This window comes from Chelonoidis abingdonii, chromosome 11 (assembly GCF_003597395.2).
Source record: "Chelonoidis abingdonii isolate Lonesome George chromosome 11, CheloAbing_2.0, whole genome shotgun sequence".
Classification (NCBI taxonomy): Eukaryota; Metazoa; Chordata; order Testudines; family Testudinidae; genus Chelonoidis; species Chelonoidis abingdonii.
Window position 1 is genome coordinate 31,299,168 of NC_133779.1, and position 17,382 is coordinate 31,316,549.

Consider the following 17,382-nt stretch of genomic DNA (forward strand, 5'->3'; position numbering starts at 1 on the left):
ACCATAGAAACACATTTGACAACAACAAAACACCTGCCTGCCATGGCACACTATGGAGCTGAGAACTGGAGCGGATATGTCTGGCGATACTATAAGAGGGGCCCAGATGTGTCTGCAGGGAGGGAAGAGTTTGCATTAGCATCAGTTAACCAGTGAAAGAGCTCCAAGGTTGGAAGAACAAATACAGTATTTCTGTATTGATTTACTGGCTTTAAAAAAAAGTTGCCCCCTTGCCTCAATTCTGCTATTTCCAATCTTCTTTTCTTCTGTGCCACTAGGATAGTAAGCTGGCATCACCTCATTTAAGTGCAAATGGTATGGGGCATGTAGCAGGGTGGTTACCACCCTGTGGGACTTGAAATAGCCCAGGAGAGGGCTGTGGCTGGGACAAGAAGCCTGGGCTGATTGAGGGAAAGCAGGTTCACCTGGGGCCATGCCTCAATCAGGCCCAGCTGGCCCCTATAAAAGGCTGTGAGCCAGAGGCCCAGGCAGTCTCCCTCTGCCTGTAGAGGGAGAAGGGCCTGGCTGCAAGGTGCCAAGCAGGGAATCTAGACTGGAGTAGGGAAAGGCCAAGGGAGCTGAGGAGTTCCGGCCTAGGAAAGCCCCAGGCTGCAGGCCTAGTAAGGCCCATTAGGTACTGGGGTTGCAGGAGGCAGCCCACGGGTAGGCAGAGGCAGCAGGTCCAAACCCCCCTTTGCCTATGATGAGTGGCTTACACTGCAGTCTGCCCCAGTGAGTGGGGGCTAGATGTGGACTGGCAGTAGCCTAAGACTGAAGCGAAGTGGGGATTGTGGGTGAGGGTTCCCCTGGGTGGGGGAGACCCTGAGGCTGTGAGGAGCTACTGCCAGAGAGGCAGCACCCCAGGTAAAAGGGGCACCAGGTCCTGGGAGGGACATCCCAGCGGTAAGGTGGCTCATTGACCGATACAGGGCGTTCCGGACACTGGAAGAGCTAATTCTCAAGGATAACCAGCAGGAGGCGCCGCAGGGGTGAGTCCGCATCACTACAGAGCGATAGTTTTTGGTAAGTATTCCTGGTGGCTGACTCATCAATCTGCTCTTTAGCAGATTCCAGAGAATTGTTCCTCAGCTTTGCTTCAGAGGTTACTTTTAAAGAAAGAGGGTAGAGCAATTCAAGTCATAGCCAGGATAAAGACTAAATAAAATGACTGCAGTAATTTAATCAACAGATACATCAGCAAAAGTTAACTGTTGCTTTTGGAACAAAGCTTTTCAGTTACAGAAGGCATTGCCCAATCTATCTGGTAAGAGGAGGCAGTATTAAGCTGGGGCCATGTTCAAATCACAATCCAGAGACATCTATCAGTGGATAGCTACAGGACTACAGCAGTTTGCCTGACTATGCTTGCTTTTTGCTGCAGAACAGCTATTGTAGTTCCCTAAAGACTAGATGAATTATGGCATGTAGTCAGCCAAGGACCACAGAAATCCACAAGTCTTCCACCCACCTCATACCAGAAGATGACCCAAACTGTGATACAGTCTAAATTACTTCACCTTGGCCTTTTACAATAATGCTCTCAGCTTCTAGGTAGCAGAGCAAATCACAGGAGGCAATTTCTAGTCCATAATTTTCAAGTCAAAGGGTTTTAAAGCCAGATACTTAAGAGGCCTAGACATTATTTCCAAAACTAAAATGGCTACGGGTAGCCTGAACAAAGCTAGAAAGGAGAAAATGCTATGGGTAAAACATTAGGAAACTTTGATCTACTGCTAGCAAGGATTGCTGGATATGTAGTAGAGCAGAGGGCTACAGATTAATAAGGTAGAGAGTGAACAGAAAGATCTACAATGATAATGAGCTTGAACTAGCACTCATGTTTAGTTGGATACGAGATAGCCTCAAAACCACCTTTGTGTGTCTTCTGGACAATGCTGTTATAAAAGTACAAAGAGAAATGAAGTGGATCAGAAACAGACCAAAGTAAAATATGGTTAGAGTCAACAGCATGGATATGGAAAACACACCCATCATCTTACTTAAACACTCAATGAGGGCAGAATTTCTTTTAAATGCATCATAATTCTTACTTCAAGATGATACTTGTGAGGTTGGATAGAAAAGATTTTGAAATTCTTCAACTATGCAGAAGGAAATTTGAAAAATAAATTAAAAAAATCAAATTTTATTTAATTACCCCTTTGAATACCATATGGTGTAATATACCCCTTTTGCAGTTGTATGTAACATGTACTGACAATTGGCAGTGTCTGAACTTGCTAATGACACTGGACACCTAGTTTCTAGAGAACTAAACAGATGGACTTACTACAGCAAATGACTCAATGAAGCTCTGCTGAGGGGACAGGCTGCCAATTCCATGGAACAGGAACAAAATGAGAGTGCCTGACAGACTGTTTCTAACAAATAAGATTTATTTTACCAGTATCCACCTCTATAACTACATAATGCCCCCACACACACAGTTTTTTGTAGTCTTGGCTAGAGGAGATTGAGTTTCTTTGTATGTCTCCTCTAGTTTGCAAATACACAGTATCGTAAGTGAAACTACAACTTGGATTTGGCTGTTAATACAGGCATTCAGGTGAGATTCTAGGAGAAGACTGAATTTCTAACTTTAGGGGAATTAAATGGTCCAGAGACACTAAAGTCACAACAGGAGGCGGGGGGAGGGGGAGGAGGAAAGGGGAGAAGAGACTGCACTCTCTGCCATGTGTAAGACACCAGACAGTGATCTGTACTAGAAGAGTGTGAGCCTTCAGAATTTTGGCCCTATCTCACTCACTCATGCCCATCACCCCAATCAGGGTATGGGCCGCCAACCACAGATCTCCAGCGTCCTCTATCCTGGCTAGGACTATAAAAATACACGACACAGGATCTAATTACAGTATAGTTGTCCCAAAACTGATTATGAACATTGTTCCAATATGTAGGGCAGACCACCAGACCACTTTAACCACGATGAAGCTAAAGATCTGACAAAGGCTGCAGTCCAGTTACAAAACACAGTTAAAGTTATTTCTACACTATATAATGGAATGCTTTTAACAGGGTTAGGAAGTAACCAACTTGTAACAGGTTCCATGACACTGAAGTCTCGGCCAACATTTCAAATACAATAGAGTGCCAGTGTACATTTACCCACTGTTATATAGGAAAGTTATATTTATGCCCCTCAATGATTAACACACATGAAGCTTTCTTAGCTTTGGGAAAGCAGCTGCCACACTGCAAACCTCACCTGACGGGGCTGATCCACAGCTTTCTGGGGATCACTCTTCACTTTGTTGCTGGGATGATTTGTGATCTTAGTGACAGGCTGCTTGAAGATTGAGGCTGTCTGTCTGACAGGGAGTGCAGTGTTTAAGTCAGGTTTACCCTAAAGATTCAAAAGGAAAAAAAAACAAAAACTTTTGCCACAAAGTCAAACTCACTTTTATTAATGAAAATATTTGTGAATCAGTTTTAATTAGACCAGATTTACCTACAAATATGTCTAGTACCCAGATATCATTACTTCCGTCTCATACAACTCCCACATACAAGCATTAATTCAAAAAACTAAATGTGTGTGAAGTTCTCAAAACAATATCCCAAAACCAACAGTAATACACCAAAAACTGAAACAGATGGAGAGGGGAAACCTTCCACTGTAACTTATTCTTACTTTGGCTTGGTTAGAACAGTCATAGCGCATCCTCTGTCTGTTCTTATTCATCTTACTCATCAGCATTTTGCCTGTGCGAAAGTCAAAAGTGCTCAAGTCCATTGAGCTCCCCAGGTAACGGGCCAGCTGAGGCTTGCTTCGGAACTTCTTCCCACTTGGGCTGAGAAAAACACAGAGGGAACAGAGAGAGAAATTAAACTTCCTGGGCTCTGGCTGATACCAAAATTAATTTCACTACCCAAAAAAGCACTAGATTATTCCCTTTGTGGCAGGGAGAGGATACTGGACACCCAAGAGTAACCCACTCCTCACTCATTCTCTCAATATGGATATGGCCTAGTAGGCTCATCTTCTCCCTCTTATAGTTAACTGTGGAAGAGAGAGGAGAAGAACATGTTAACCTGTTCTATACATCAAGGGCCAAATTCAATTCAAGTTTATGGAAGGCACCCAAATTATACCAGGACCAAACCTGATCTTGAACATTCTGCTTCCAACTCATTATCCACTGGTTCATGCAAAAGTATGTCAGCTGCCAAGTGTTAGTTTTCATGAAACTGTTATATTAGAACAGCAGCATGATCTTCACAGCACCCTTCTTTTTTGCCCCTCTTTGTGACACAAACAGTTTTTATAATAAGCTTCTGATTTCAGTTTGATTCTTATCTTTAAAGTATTATGGAACAGGTTAGGAGGCAAGACAAAAAAGTAGCTAACAATCTGTAAAGGGAAAAAGTAAAAAAAAAAAAACAACAAAAAAAAAACACACAAAATACCTTTCATTTTAATTAACAATAGAACAAGTCAAAAAACTTGAAAGACACTGCATTAAAGATGCACTTTTAAAATGTTTGATTTTATGTGATGGACAACAGCCAGGCAAGTGTGCATCCCTTGGCCCAACTGCTTTCTTGTTTTACAAACTTATGGTTGTAATGAGTTACTAAATAATGGGCTGGGTTCGCCTCAGTTACAATGGTGAAAATCAGAAGTAAACCCACTGAAGTCAATAGAGCTATACCAATGCAAAATTGTGAGAAACAAAGTTTTGAAAAGAAAGTCATTTCCATGTAGCATTGTCCATTACAAAAATACATACAGCTCATCGTTCAGTAGATTTCTCGCGTTTATTCCCCAGCATCCTTATCACCAGTAGCAATCAAAACCTTAGTTTCCCCTCTAGCCAGGTGGAGGACAATACCACTTATGGAGTCACCAACTGCATACCATGGCTCACATATGCGTAATTTACATCCTAGTAACACCCAAACCCCACATCGCTCAGACTCAGTGCAACAAAACTAATATGCTAGCATGCCATGTTTACAGCTTATAAAGGGCAGGTAACTTTTTCATGCACATATTTCTATGAAATAAAAAGATCACCAGTGCTAGAAACAAATCTCTCAGCCATATTATCCAGGTATCAAGCTTACCTTCTCTCACTAGCCTGGCAGTATACTCAATCCTGGATCTATTTGGACCAAACCTTCAGTGCTTGAAAGCTCTTCATGCTCTTCTGTTATTCCTGGAAAGATTCCACTGACACTAAAATCTATGTTGGCGTTTGCAGAACAGATTTCAGTGGAGGTTATTCAATTCCCTTTGTATCAGATGACACCCCAGCTTTCTTGGAGAACCTGAGGCACTTCTGTCCATTTAAATTGAACCACTACCAGGAGAAGAATGGCCCTGAGTGCTAGACGCAGTGCACAAGACTCCAAGACACTGATGTGCAAATTGGACTTTGTGTCCCATAGGCTACACGCTGACAGCCTATCCAGATGAAACTCAGTTGACAGTTGATGAACATGACTAGCACCAATTTCTGCAGAATCCCGGACTGAAAGCCATCCTGTTTGGGACTATTAGGATCATCGAACTTTAGTCCCCTGAGCTTTGTCAGGACCATTTCCATGAGACAGACTGGGGAAAAGGCACGACCCATTGATGGAGAAACCATTCTTGTTAACACCGCTTTTCTTAGTGGTATGAAAACAAGTAGCTTCTTGTTCAGCTGAGCGTGAAGACAGCTACCTACCTCTAGTGCCCCTGAATGCATGACATTCTGTTCTGCCACTCTCTCATCTATTCAGAGGGATCTGTGACAGAGTCAGTCTATGATCATGTTCTCTTTCCCTACCAAGTATAATATGAGTATCTAGTGGAACAGGAACAGAACCTCACACTTCCATATCTGCAGAGGTGCCCAACATAGGAGTCATGACCCAGTGCCTCATTTTTGTGGAACAAACTGACTCAAGATACCAAGCCCATCTTTTGCAATCCCAGATCTCTGAAAGTCCTCCACATGTACATGACCATTCTCATCTTCAAAACATTGATTTGCCTCTACTGTTCATGGACACACCAAGCTTTGTGGGTGTGGAGTTCCTCTCCATAGGCTTTCCATCCTGAGATAGCAACCATGGACACATCTATCATATGGGAAAGAAGTTTGGAAGTCCACTTCTAATTGCATAATGCCACTATACCCAGAGATCATCCATTACCCAATATGATGCAAGATCTCTGGGGATGCTTTTTTCCCAATTCAACTAGCAAAATATTTGAAACCAGGCATGTCAACAAATGGTAACTGTAGCTATTGTCGGTAATACAGCACACAAAGAGTCATGCTCCCGAGAAGAAGTGAATCGACTAGACTAGTGGGCAATTGATGACAGTTGGCCCATTTTAAAAAAAAAGTCTGCTAGGAGAGCGTGGTAAAGTTTCAGATGACAATATCTAGCAGCCTCATTTTTCAAAAAAATATGAATTCTTCTATTTAGAAGAGGACTTAGTTTGTCTGACTTACACCTGGTATATGCTACAGAAACTAAGAGTCCAGTAATGGAGGCTGCAAAGACTCATACGTCCACTTGAGACACATACAGAAAGCTACCTGTTTTTCTAACAATAGGAGGAACAGAAGATGGTCTAAATCACAAATGTTAAGTTTTTTTTTTTTAAATTACTAACATTATTACTTTTTTTTGTCTCAGCTATAAGCTATCAAAAAGGCTCAAACATTTTTGCTAATTTGAGATTTTAATTAACAGAATTTGTGATCTCCAAGGTTTCTACTAAATGGTTAAGCATCTCTTGAAAATCTGTATTTGTCAGGATCCAGCAATGCAGGAATAAAATGATCTCTAAGCAGAATCATCTTCACATTGGAAAGACACCTATTGATCAATATCATCCTCTCAAGGGTCTTCTTTCAGGGCAACCAAAGAGGAAAACCCCCTTCTCCATGAAGAAATTAACTTTCTTTTAAGGGAGAAGGATCTGAAGAAATAAACCTATACAAAGAACCTCAGTCACACGACTAACAGAAGCAGCAAAAACACACTAACTAGTCAAAGGCCACAGACTCTAGAAAAGACAATGAGTAAAAGAAATCTCACAAAGTTACAGAGAACAAGATGGAATAAAAAGATCTACCCCCTGAAAATCCTGGAAACCTAGGGACAACATGAGTGAAAAAAGCCAATATAACCAATCCAGAAGTCTTGCAAAAGACTCATGAAAACAAGAGGCATCCTTTGTCTCAGTACAGATGGAACAAGGCTGACCCCAAAGACTCTTGGAACAGAGTCTTTGCAGTCATCAATGAAGTCAAAACAGATAACTCTCAACCTGTGGCGAATCTCTGGCAGGGCCATTCCCCCCATGGATCCATAAGCTCTCAACTGTCAGATGCAAAGCGAGAAAACACTAAAGACCATGTCAAAACGGCAAACATCCCTTCTGGTGTTGGCCATAGGCAGAACCAAGGCAATTTAAGAGAAATATCCTCACGAAATTTAATGTCAACCACCCTGAATTCTTCTCTCTACGTCTCTTACGATCTTTAGGATCTGACTGATGGGATTGAAAATAAGCAAGCCTTTTTCTTCTCCTGCCTGCCAGCCTCCAAAATAAAGATGGAAGAGTCAGCAGCATAACCTCCTGCTTTTATGAGAGCTCTCAGCAATAGGGGCAATTGTTCACAAGCCAAATATATCACAAATCTTACAGAAGGACCAGTGTGAACCAAAAGACTCAGATCCAGTGGTCTTCCTTGCGGCACACTGACTTCTCTGGAAGGAGTTGCAGCTTGTCTTCTTGATCCCAACATGCTTGAAGAGTAAAGGCTGAGTATGTCTGAAAAAGGAAATCTTCCCATCTTAAAAAGTGGTTTCCATAACAGATTTTAGCACTGAAGGCGTTGTACTGTTTGAAACTAGATTTTGTGCCTGCACCAGCCAAAATGGAGCTTGACAGTCTCACATCTGAACTTTCAGCTAGGACACTAATTGGCACCACCTGCGCTGGAACCTGCCACTTCAAGAGACCAGAGCCTCATTTGGTGTTATCCATCAGACGCTACTGCTAGAGGGATCTGAGACATGAGAGGAACAAAAATACCAAAGTTAGCAAGAGAGCTGACTGACTGAACGTATTATGGGGCTCCAAAGAATCAAGTATGCATCAGATGTATTGAACAATATCCTGTGCCAAGGACACAATCCCTGGCACCTGCTCTAACTCATTCTAAGTAGAAACCTGAAGACTGAAGCAATTTCTACTCACAACTGAAAGTAGCCTATAAAAGCATCCTAAAACAGTTCTGAAGATGCCTCTTTGCCAAATTCCCAGAGGTGAAGATATTGGGCTTGGTCCAAAGTGCTAAAAAGGCACCTAAGTGCTGAAAAAAAAACTACTTTATTCTGACTACATGCCTTGAAAACAAAAGAAGGATACTGTACCTAGTGTCTTGCTTGAAGAGCACTGAAATATCAGAGCCAACGGTGTAACAGTTGAAAGCCAATGAGAAGCTCATTCACTAACCACAATCAGAAAGTAACTGGTGGAGGGTTCTGGGGTCTCAGAGTCTTGTAGCTGGAGCATGCTCAGTAGGACACAGTCCTTGAGACAGCCTATAGGTACCTCAGAGGGTCAAAAAAACCAAAACCTAAGCACTAGTGGAGTTTTCCACTTGACTTGCTCTTGAGGCATGAGACTCAGGAGTGGTAATTCTGTGTTTATGGAATCTATAAACGAAAAAAAACTTGTGTCTTCACAAAGGGTGTCATCACAAAGCAGCCAAAAAAGGCATAGTTTTCCCCTCTCCCTTTGCAGCTCACCAAAAAATTCAAGATTCTCCAAGCATTAATGTTTTTGAAACCAAACAAATTGGAAGCATCCTAAACAAAGGGGCAACAATTATATACATTTTGATATGACATTTTAAGAAGTTCGGAAATATCTCTTCCTGAAAAACTTACAGTATCAGCAAGGAACTTGCCATATTACTGTGATGATTAATTTGTCGATGGGCTTCTCAGCACTTTACCAACTACTAAAAAGAAAGGAATCGCAAAAGGACAAATGATTTTTTATGCTTGTCCATCAAAAGGTATATCACATTATCTGCTTCCATGGCTTGCCTCAGCACTAACAAAAACAGAAAAAGGGCAGCATTTTTCCAGAAACAAAGTCTCATTAGCTATTCACAGACTTTCTGGGTGCAGATTACAATGAATGCATCACAGCCTATTCAACGGTCAGCAACTGCCAGGTGCCTGCTCTATATGTGCAGCTCATCCTTTGTTTCATTCTCATTACATTCTTAATAAGAGAACTGACTGCAAGCTCAAACTCATTCCCGTTCTCTTCCACCTCTCCTATTAAGCAAGTTTTCTCCTCTCCTCCGCTCCCCTCTAAGCATATACAGTACCAAACAGAGATTCACAGAACTTGATTGAATTACAAAGGACAGGAAAAAAAAAACACACACACACACACCACAGAACTTGCCTGCTTTTTAAGGAAATGAGAGACAGGAACTGGGTGCAAATTGTGACCAAATGCATCTGCCTAAAGCCTCACATACACTTCTGATCTGAGAAACAGAGCCACAAAAATGATTTTTTTTACACCATGTTTGTTACAATACATAAAAATGCTTCTTTCCTCATCTTGTACTTGCCGCATTACAACTTGTCATCCTCACACCGTGCATTCAAGTTCTTTAGTACACTTCTACCTCGATATAACTGTCATCGGGAGCCAAAAATTCTTACTGCGTTATAGGTGAAACCATGTTATAACGAACTTGCTTTGATCCACCGGAGTGCACAGCCCTGCCCCCCCCCGGAGCACTGCTTTATCATCTTATCTCCAAATTCGTGTTATACCGAGGTAGAGGTGTATATACAGTTGAAGTCATTATCTCTTGCAGCAGCTGTACGTCTGTGAACACGATGTTCTGAGAACTAAGCTCACTAGAACAGGTGTTGTATGCCCCCATGCCATAGCCCAGGCACATTCATCCCTAGTAGTAGGCAACACTCTTGCTAGCTATAGTGGCTGCTCAGTACTCCCCTATATCTCTGCCTTCCAGCATACTCCACCTCTGAAGGTATATTTCATTTGGTAAGACGTGACTCAAATTGCAGTGGGCACTGAGTGACCCCTATTTTCCAGCTTCCCCTGTCCCTAAATTTATTACTGTAGATGAATGTGTTATCACTGGCGACAGACAACTGGGTACAACGGTTATGTGCCCCCTACCTGCCTCTTCCACAATTCCTCACACCCCTAATGCTCCCTTCTCTAACTGCACATCACTAGTAGCTCAGTTCAGTAGTAGTAAAATCCCCTCCCCCCACGCTAGGACATTCACCTATAGTAACAGGGATAACCTTTTCCAGTTCACTACTGAGAATACCCACAGCCCCTTGTCCATTTAATAACACATTCTCCTATGTTCTGTATGTAAATATATCTCCTTACTATATGTTCCACTCTATGCATTTGAAGAAGTGGGCTGTAGTCCATGAAAGCTTATGCTCAAATAAATTTGTTAATCTCTAAGGTGCCACAAGTACTCCCATTCTTTTATTCTCCTATGGACATTTCTCTTCTACTCAGTGCACTGGCGCCCCCTACACGGCCAACCTCCTACAGTCACATATCTGTAAAGCACTCTTGCCAACAGATCTACGCAGTGGGTGCCCCCTGCTCCTTAGTAATAGGCCTCATTCTGACCAATGACTTCATAAACCCCCTGCACTCAAATAACCCACAGGGCACATTCACCCAGGTTTTAACAAGTTATCATACACCCATCAGCCTACAGATAAATAAAAAAAGATCTGTAACAGGATAGTGAACTAAAGAAGCCAATTCCACTTTTATAAGAGCTCTTGTGAGACCCATTTACGGTGGAATAACTGCAGAGCATGGTTCATGTGTGACATTACATGAGCCTCACTTTGGGAGTGAAGGGCTACCAGAGTTTTTGCCTAGAGAGGGTATAATTCTTCTGCGAAATACAGAAGTATATTCACCCCCCACTGGGTTGATTTTTTGTGTTTGTTTATAGGAATGTTGGTTGGTGCACTGTGGAAGCAAGAAACCCCAAATAAATGAATGTTATGGGGCTGACAGATACAGAGTTGTTCGGGGAATGCCTTTTTAGATAAAACTTCTAAAAAGAAATGCTTCTGAGGAATCTCTCGTGACAAAACTGATCACCCTCTCTCTTCCTGGATTCCAAAGTGAGACTTTTATAATTGCAGGCAGTACCTGAAACCATTTGCAGGTGAACCATTCCCTGCTCTCAATATTTACTTTGCTCCATTTAGGCTCCAAAAGAGCTCTTACAAAAGTGGACACAGCTGCTCTCTCAGTTCTTTTATTTTCTGAAGTCACTACTCTGTCACAAGCCACAACTGGCTGCTGGGAAGTGGGAGGTTGCTGCTAGAATTCCATCCATGAACCATGCTTAGGGGAGAGCCTAATTTCCAACCAGACTTTGACTAGTAATGTCAGGCACCCAATCCCAGGCTGACCCTGGAGGGTGGAATGCATTTGTCTGACCCCTCTCCCACCACACAAACACATTCCCCTTCTGCAAAAGGGAAACTTTTATGTAAAGAGTTAATTTCTAACTCGTGATTACAGAGAAAACCTTCCAAACACAAAACTACTGTACAATCCTCTTATCCTGAAGAGCACTTCAGAGAAGTACTTGTTACCCAAAATTGGGCCAGCTCGTAAGCTTAGGAAAGACTAATGACCCACCAGATTTTGGCAGAAAGCAGCACATTTATTATACTGATAGCTAAGCTCAAAAAAAAAGAGGGGGGGGGGGTCACATTCACACTCGCATACTCACACTTCCAGGACAGGCACAGCACTGGAGATGTCAGGATTCTTTAAGGTAAGTGTCCCACAGCACAGCAATGGATGGTGTGATGAAGGTATGTCTTCCCAAGGCACAATGGAATGTAAAGCAGCAAACCACTGGCCAGGCGGTCCGGGCGAAGGGCCTTCATGGGAGGTACAAGCATATCAGTGCACTCCTGATCACATGGCCCCTTCCCCTTTTAAGGACCTTATGGCCTGCGACTAGAGATGACTTGGTGACTAGAGATGACTTGGCCATGTCTGGTTGGTCACACTCCACCTCAGCCAGTGTCCATGCATTGGGCGTGTGAGTGCTGCCTAATTAGAGTCCCAGACACCTTGTCTACCTGGGAGCTCTTCTAATCTTCCAGCTATTTAAGCAGCCCATTCATCCCACAAGCATTCCAGGATAGAGGGGTGCGGGAAAGCCACTTCACAGGTATTCAAAGGGGGGAGGGGGAGTGTAACAGACCTTTTGAGCATACATGTTATACACAGCATACAGATCACTGCTGCTCCTACAACAGCACTAACTGCCACCACCGTTCAAATCAGTTGAGTGTTAATTCTTAAGTCTAATGATGGCACAAAGAGCTTGTATTCCAATCATTTTGGTGCACAACTGAATATCTAACTTCCATGAACAATGACTGGAATATACACATACAGTATGTAACTGAACACACAAATGGTCAGCTAAACAAATTTCAGAAAATGCAGAGGTGTTAAAAGTGACCTGAGTATTTTTTTCCCCACCCTGTGGGCTGGTCTACATTAGAAAATGAAATCGACTCAGATACTCAATTTACAGCAGCAGTCAAAAAAGCTAATGGAGTGTTTAGGAAACAGGTAGATATTAAGACAGAAAATATTATGCCTCTACATAAATCCATGATATGCCCACATCTTGCACACTGCATACAGATCTGGTCACCCCATCTCAAAAAAGATATACTGGAATTGGAAAAGGTACAGAGAGGGCAACAAAATTGATAAGGATTATGGAACAGTTTCCATGTGAGGAGAGATTAATGAGACTGGGACTTTTCAACTAGGAAAAGCGATGACTAGGGGGGAATATGACAGAGGTCTATGAAATCATGACTAGTGTGGAGAAAGTGAATATGGAAATGTTATTTACTCCTTCACATAACACAAGAACTAGGAGTCAACCAATGAAGTTAACAGGCAGCAGGTTTAAAACAAACAAAAGGAAGTTCTTCTTCACACAACGCATGGTCAACCTGTGGAACTCTTTCCAAGGGGATGTTGTAAAGGCCAAAACTATTAACAGGATTAAAAAAATAACTAGGTAAATTCCTGAAGGATAGATCCATCAATTACTATTGGCCAGGGTGGGCAGGGATACAACATCATGCTCTGAATGTCCCTAGCCTCTGTTTGCCAGGAGCTGGGAGTGGATGACAGGGGATGGATCATTTGATGATTGCTGTTCTGTTCATTCCCTCTCAAGTACCAGGCATTGGCCACTGTCAGAAAACAGGATACTGGGCTGGATGGACCACTGGTCTAACCCAGTATGGCCATTCTTATGTTGCTCAGGCCCAGGACTGTGAAAAATCCACACCCCCCTGAGCAACATAGTTAAGCGGACCTTAGCCCCCGTATATGCAGCACTAGGTCAAAGGAAGAATTCTTCTGTTAATCTAGCAATGCTGACGGGAGAACACCTTCCACTGAAGCAGGCATGATCTTCACCAGTGCTTCTCAAAGTCGGGCAGCCGCTTCCTCAGGGAAAGTCCCTGGCGGTCCGGGCAGGTTTGTTTACTTGCTGCGTCCGCAGGTTTGGCCGATCGTGGCTCTCACTGGCTGTGGTTCGCCACTCCAGGCCAATGGGGGCTGCGGAAAGGGCGGCCAGCACATCCCTTGGCCTGCGCCACTTCCTGCAGCCCCCATTGGCCTGGAGCAGCTAACTGCAGCAAGTGGGAGCTGTGATCGGCCAAACCTGTGGATGCGGCAGGTAAACAAACCGGCCCGGACCGCCATGGGCTTTCCCTGAACAAGCGGCGGACTGGCTTTGAGAACCCCTGATCTACACTGAAGTGCTACAGAAGTGAAGCTGCAGCGCTGTAGTGTTTCAAGTTCAGACAAGCCCCATGGTTCTCTCTCACTACAGTGGGGGTGAGTCCACATCGAGCCCTCTAGATGTTTTAATCTAGCCCTCAAGCTCCTGCTAGGAGCGGGGTCCAGGGTGTGCCCCGCTCCGGCCAGGGAGTGAGGTCAACTTTCCCCACACCACGTGGCTCCCGGAGGCAGCGACACATCCCCCTTCTGGCTCTTATGCATAGGGGCAGCCAGAGGGCTCCGCGCGCTGCCCCCGCAGCTCCCACTGGTTGGGAACCATGGCCAATGGGAGCTGCAGGGGCGGCACCTGTGGACACAGCAGCGTGCAGAGCCAGCTGGCTAACCTTCGCATAGGAGCTGGAGGGGGAACATGCCGCTGCTTCTGGGAGCTGCTTGAGGTAAGCACTGCCCGGAGCCTGCACCCCTGGGCCTCTCCAGTACCCCAACCCCAGCCCTGATCCCCCGCTCACCTCCGAACCTCTCGGTCCCAGTCCAGAGCATCCTCCCACACCCTGAACTCATTTCTGGCCCCACCCCAGAACCCACACCTGGAGCCCTCACCCCCTCCCACACCCCAACCCCTAATTTTGTAACCATTCACCACACAATTTCCATACCCAGATGTGGTCCTCGGGCCAAAAAGTTTGCCCACCCTTGCACTATAGGTACTACAGTGCTGCAGCTGAAGTGCCATAATGTAGACACTTCCTACAATGGTGGAAGGAGGGTTTCCATTGCTGTAGTTAATCCAACTCTCTGAGAGGCAGTAGCTAAGTCTAGACCAGGAGTTCGGTCAGCGGTGTGATTTTTTCACATCCCTAAGAAACACAGTTAGGATGACCTAAATTTGAAGTATAGACCTGGCCTTAGTAATGCAGAATGCAACAGTAACTAAAAGTTCAGTTATTGCATAAAAGTTGTATTATACCTTCTATCTTTTGCAAATTGACGTATCTGGAAAATTCACTGTAGACAAAAGGTATATGGCTTTAATTTTGTTGGCCCAGCCCTCAGGTTCCTGAACTAGTAGGTATCTCTCACACATTTTGAGCAGCTGACAAACTACTAAAAAGAGGTCTGTCTTTCTTTTGCAGAAACTATGAGCAACAATAGAAGGGCTGACATTTTCAATCTGTATACTCAAGAAGATGACATTGCATTGATTTATACTTAGTCTAAGTTTGAAAGGTCTCTTCATAGCCATAACGGTTAGATTTCAAAATTGAAACCTGTGATTTTGCAGAACTTGATGGTGTACATCTCCTTACCCTTCATGGCCAAAATCCCTATCTGCCAGCTCAGTGCTGTAGGTGAACTCATGCTTCACTCCTTCAGCTCTGCACAACACCCTCCCTGCCCCCCACAGCTATTCTACCACAACTATTAGACATCATCTTGGCAGGTCCTGAGAGCAGTGGTACTGCCTTTGTGAATTCCCTGTGGGCACTGTGTCCCACCCACAGACATGTGACACATACAACTACATTAATATACATGATTCTGGCAGAGTGGGCAGCTCATCCATACCACATGCTTCCGCCAACAGCACATTCACTGATGGTAATAGATTTCATGCTAACAGAGCAGGTTGACCCCCCTCTGCCCCCACTGCAGACCCTATAGCACATTCATCTTTAGAAACAGACATCACGGAAACAGGACAAATGATTTCTGACCCCCCTCCGCCCACAGATCCCATAACAGGCCTGCCTACAGAAACAGATATCACTGTGACAGGGCATGTAGCCCCTCCCCAGACACAATGGCCCACTCTGCAATCACTCTACAGCATATTCACATATAGTGACTGATAACACTATGCAGCATCACCTTAAGATCCCATATTCTTTATGCAGCATCCACCTCCATGGCACAGTTCCCTACAGTGACAGACATTAGTAGGTCAGCCTTTCTTCCCCCTACTCTCCCAACTCAGTGGGCTCTAACAGTACATGCACCTACAACAAGCTATTACTCTGGATCCCGTGGCCCCCTGCGGCACATTCACCTAAGGTAACAGACAGCAGTGTAGAAAAAGGACATTGGGGGGCTGCTCACCCAGCCACACTGATGTCTATTACTACAGAAGAATGTGCCATCTGCTACCTATAACCATGTGGTAGGGTGGGTGCCCAACCCCATAGCACGTTGACTTATAGTAACTGAGATCGCTGGTAGGACAGATGCTTTCCACCCCATGCCCCCCCCCCCAGCCCCTCCATAGTGCATTCACCTATAGTAAAAGATATAGGTGGGGCAGGAAGGACAGGCTCCCTGTACCTTAGGCCCTACAGCACCTATAGTAACATCTGACGGGGCAGGGGTTCCCCCCAGACCACCTACTGTACCTTCACGTATTGCAACAGACATCGGAGGGCAGCTCCCGGGCCCCATAGCACATTGACCTAGAGTAACGCATGGCTGCGGCAGGGCGGCCGGCCCCCGGCACCCCATGGCACATTCACCTATAGTAATAGACATCACTCTTGCCGGCTGAGAGCCCCGACTTTCTGGTCACTTCTTCCCTTTTCCATCCCTGCGGGAGGGCTGAGCACTCCCACCTCTTCCGCTCCATCTCCGCCGGGGCTCGGCCTGCGATCGCTCCCTCCTCGCTCCGCCGTGATCACTGAGCAGCCGCCGCCGCCGGCTCCCAGGCTACTTCCACCGGCTGTTCCTGGCCGCCGCGCACTCCTCCCTCCGCGGGCAGCGGCGGCTCTTCCCTGCTTCGGCTACTCACTCCGTCCCCCGCCGCGCTGGCGCCGGCTCGTGGCTCCGCCCCCCGCCCGGGAGAGGTGACGGCTCTGGTGGCTGTTCCAGTCACTCGCCCACCACAGCGGCGCCCCCTGCGCCACGGGCTGTTCTTCTTTGCTTACCTCCTCCCCCTAACAACAGAGACTCAGCTGTTCCGCTCTCTGTTCACCCCCCCCCAAGCGACGCCGCGGCCCTTCTACCCCGCCTCCCCCCCGCAACACGGCTGCCGCTGTTCCTCTCTCTTTTCGCTCCCCCTCCAGCGGTGCCGCAACCCCTCACTGCTCCTGTCTCGCCTCGGCTGTTCCACTCTCCGTCCCTCCCCCCCGAGAGTCGCTGGGGTTATTACCCCCCGCCTGAGTGGCGCGCGCGGCGGCCGTTACTCCCCCCACCCCCGAGCAGCTCGGCGCGCGCGGTGGCCGTTGCTCCGCCTCCTCGGCGCCAACCTGGGGAGGGGGAGAGCAGACCACCCTGTATCCCTCCGCCCAGAGAGACCGCGTGCAGGGCGCGCGGCTCAGCTATATAGTCCCCTCCTGAGAGGTGGGGGCGGGTGACCCGCGGGGGGGCCCGGGGGGTCCAGCGCCCTCCGCCAAGCCCAGCCCTCCCCCAGCCCCACAGACCAGTGACCCACACATCAGCTCCTGCCCCTCACATGCCACCCCCAATGCCTCCACAGGAGCCCAGCCTCGGCAGTGACCTACCCCGGTGCCCCCCCG

The 17,382-nt window shown here is 45.8% G+C and overlaps 1 protein-coding gene across 2 annotated transcripts in view; it reads right to left on the reverse strand.

The window, feature by feature from the left end:
- The window catches only part of MBD3 (methyl-CpG binding domain protein 3), a 34,113-nt gene extending 17,368 nt beyond the window's left edge, over positions 1-16,745 (reverse strand). The window contains exons 1-3 of one of the 2 annotated variants that reach the window (XM_032798974.2): positions 16,480-16,745; positions 3,653-3,812; positions 3,227-3,364 (exon numbers count right to left, since the gene is read on the reverse strand). In XM_032798974.2, coding sequence (XP_032654865.1) covers positions 3,227-3,364; positions 3,653-3,812; positions 16,480-16,493 — 312 coding nt within the window. In that variant the 5' untranslated portion in view covers positions 16,494-16,745. Of the gene's footprint in view, positions 1-3,226; positions 3,365-3,652; positions 3,813-16,383 lie in introns of both variants that reach the window. The other variant, XM_032798973.2, reaches the window with a different exon arrangement.
- Positions 16,746-17,382: the final 637 nt, after the last annotated feature.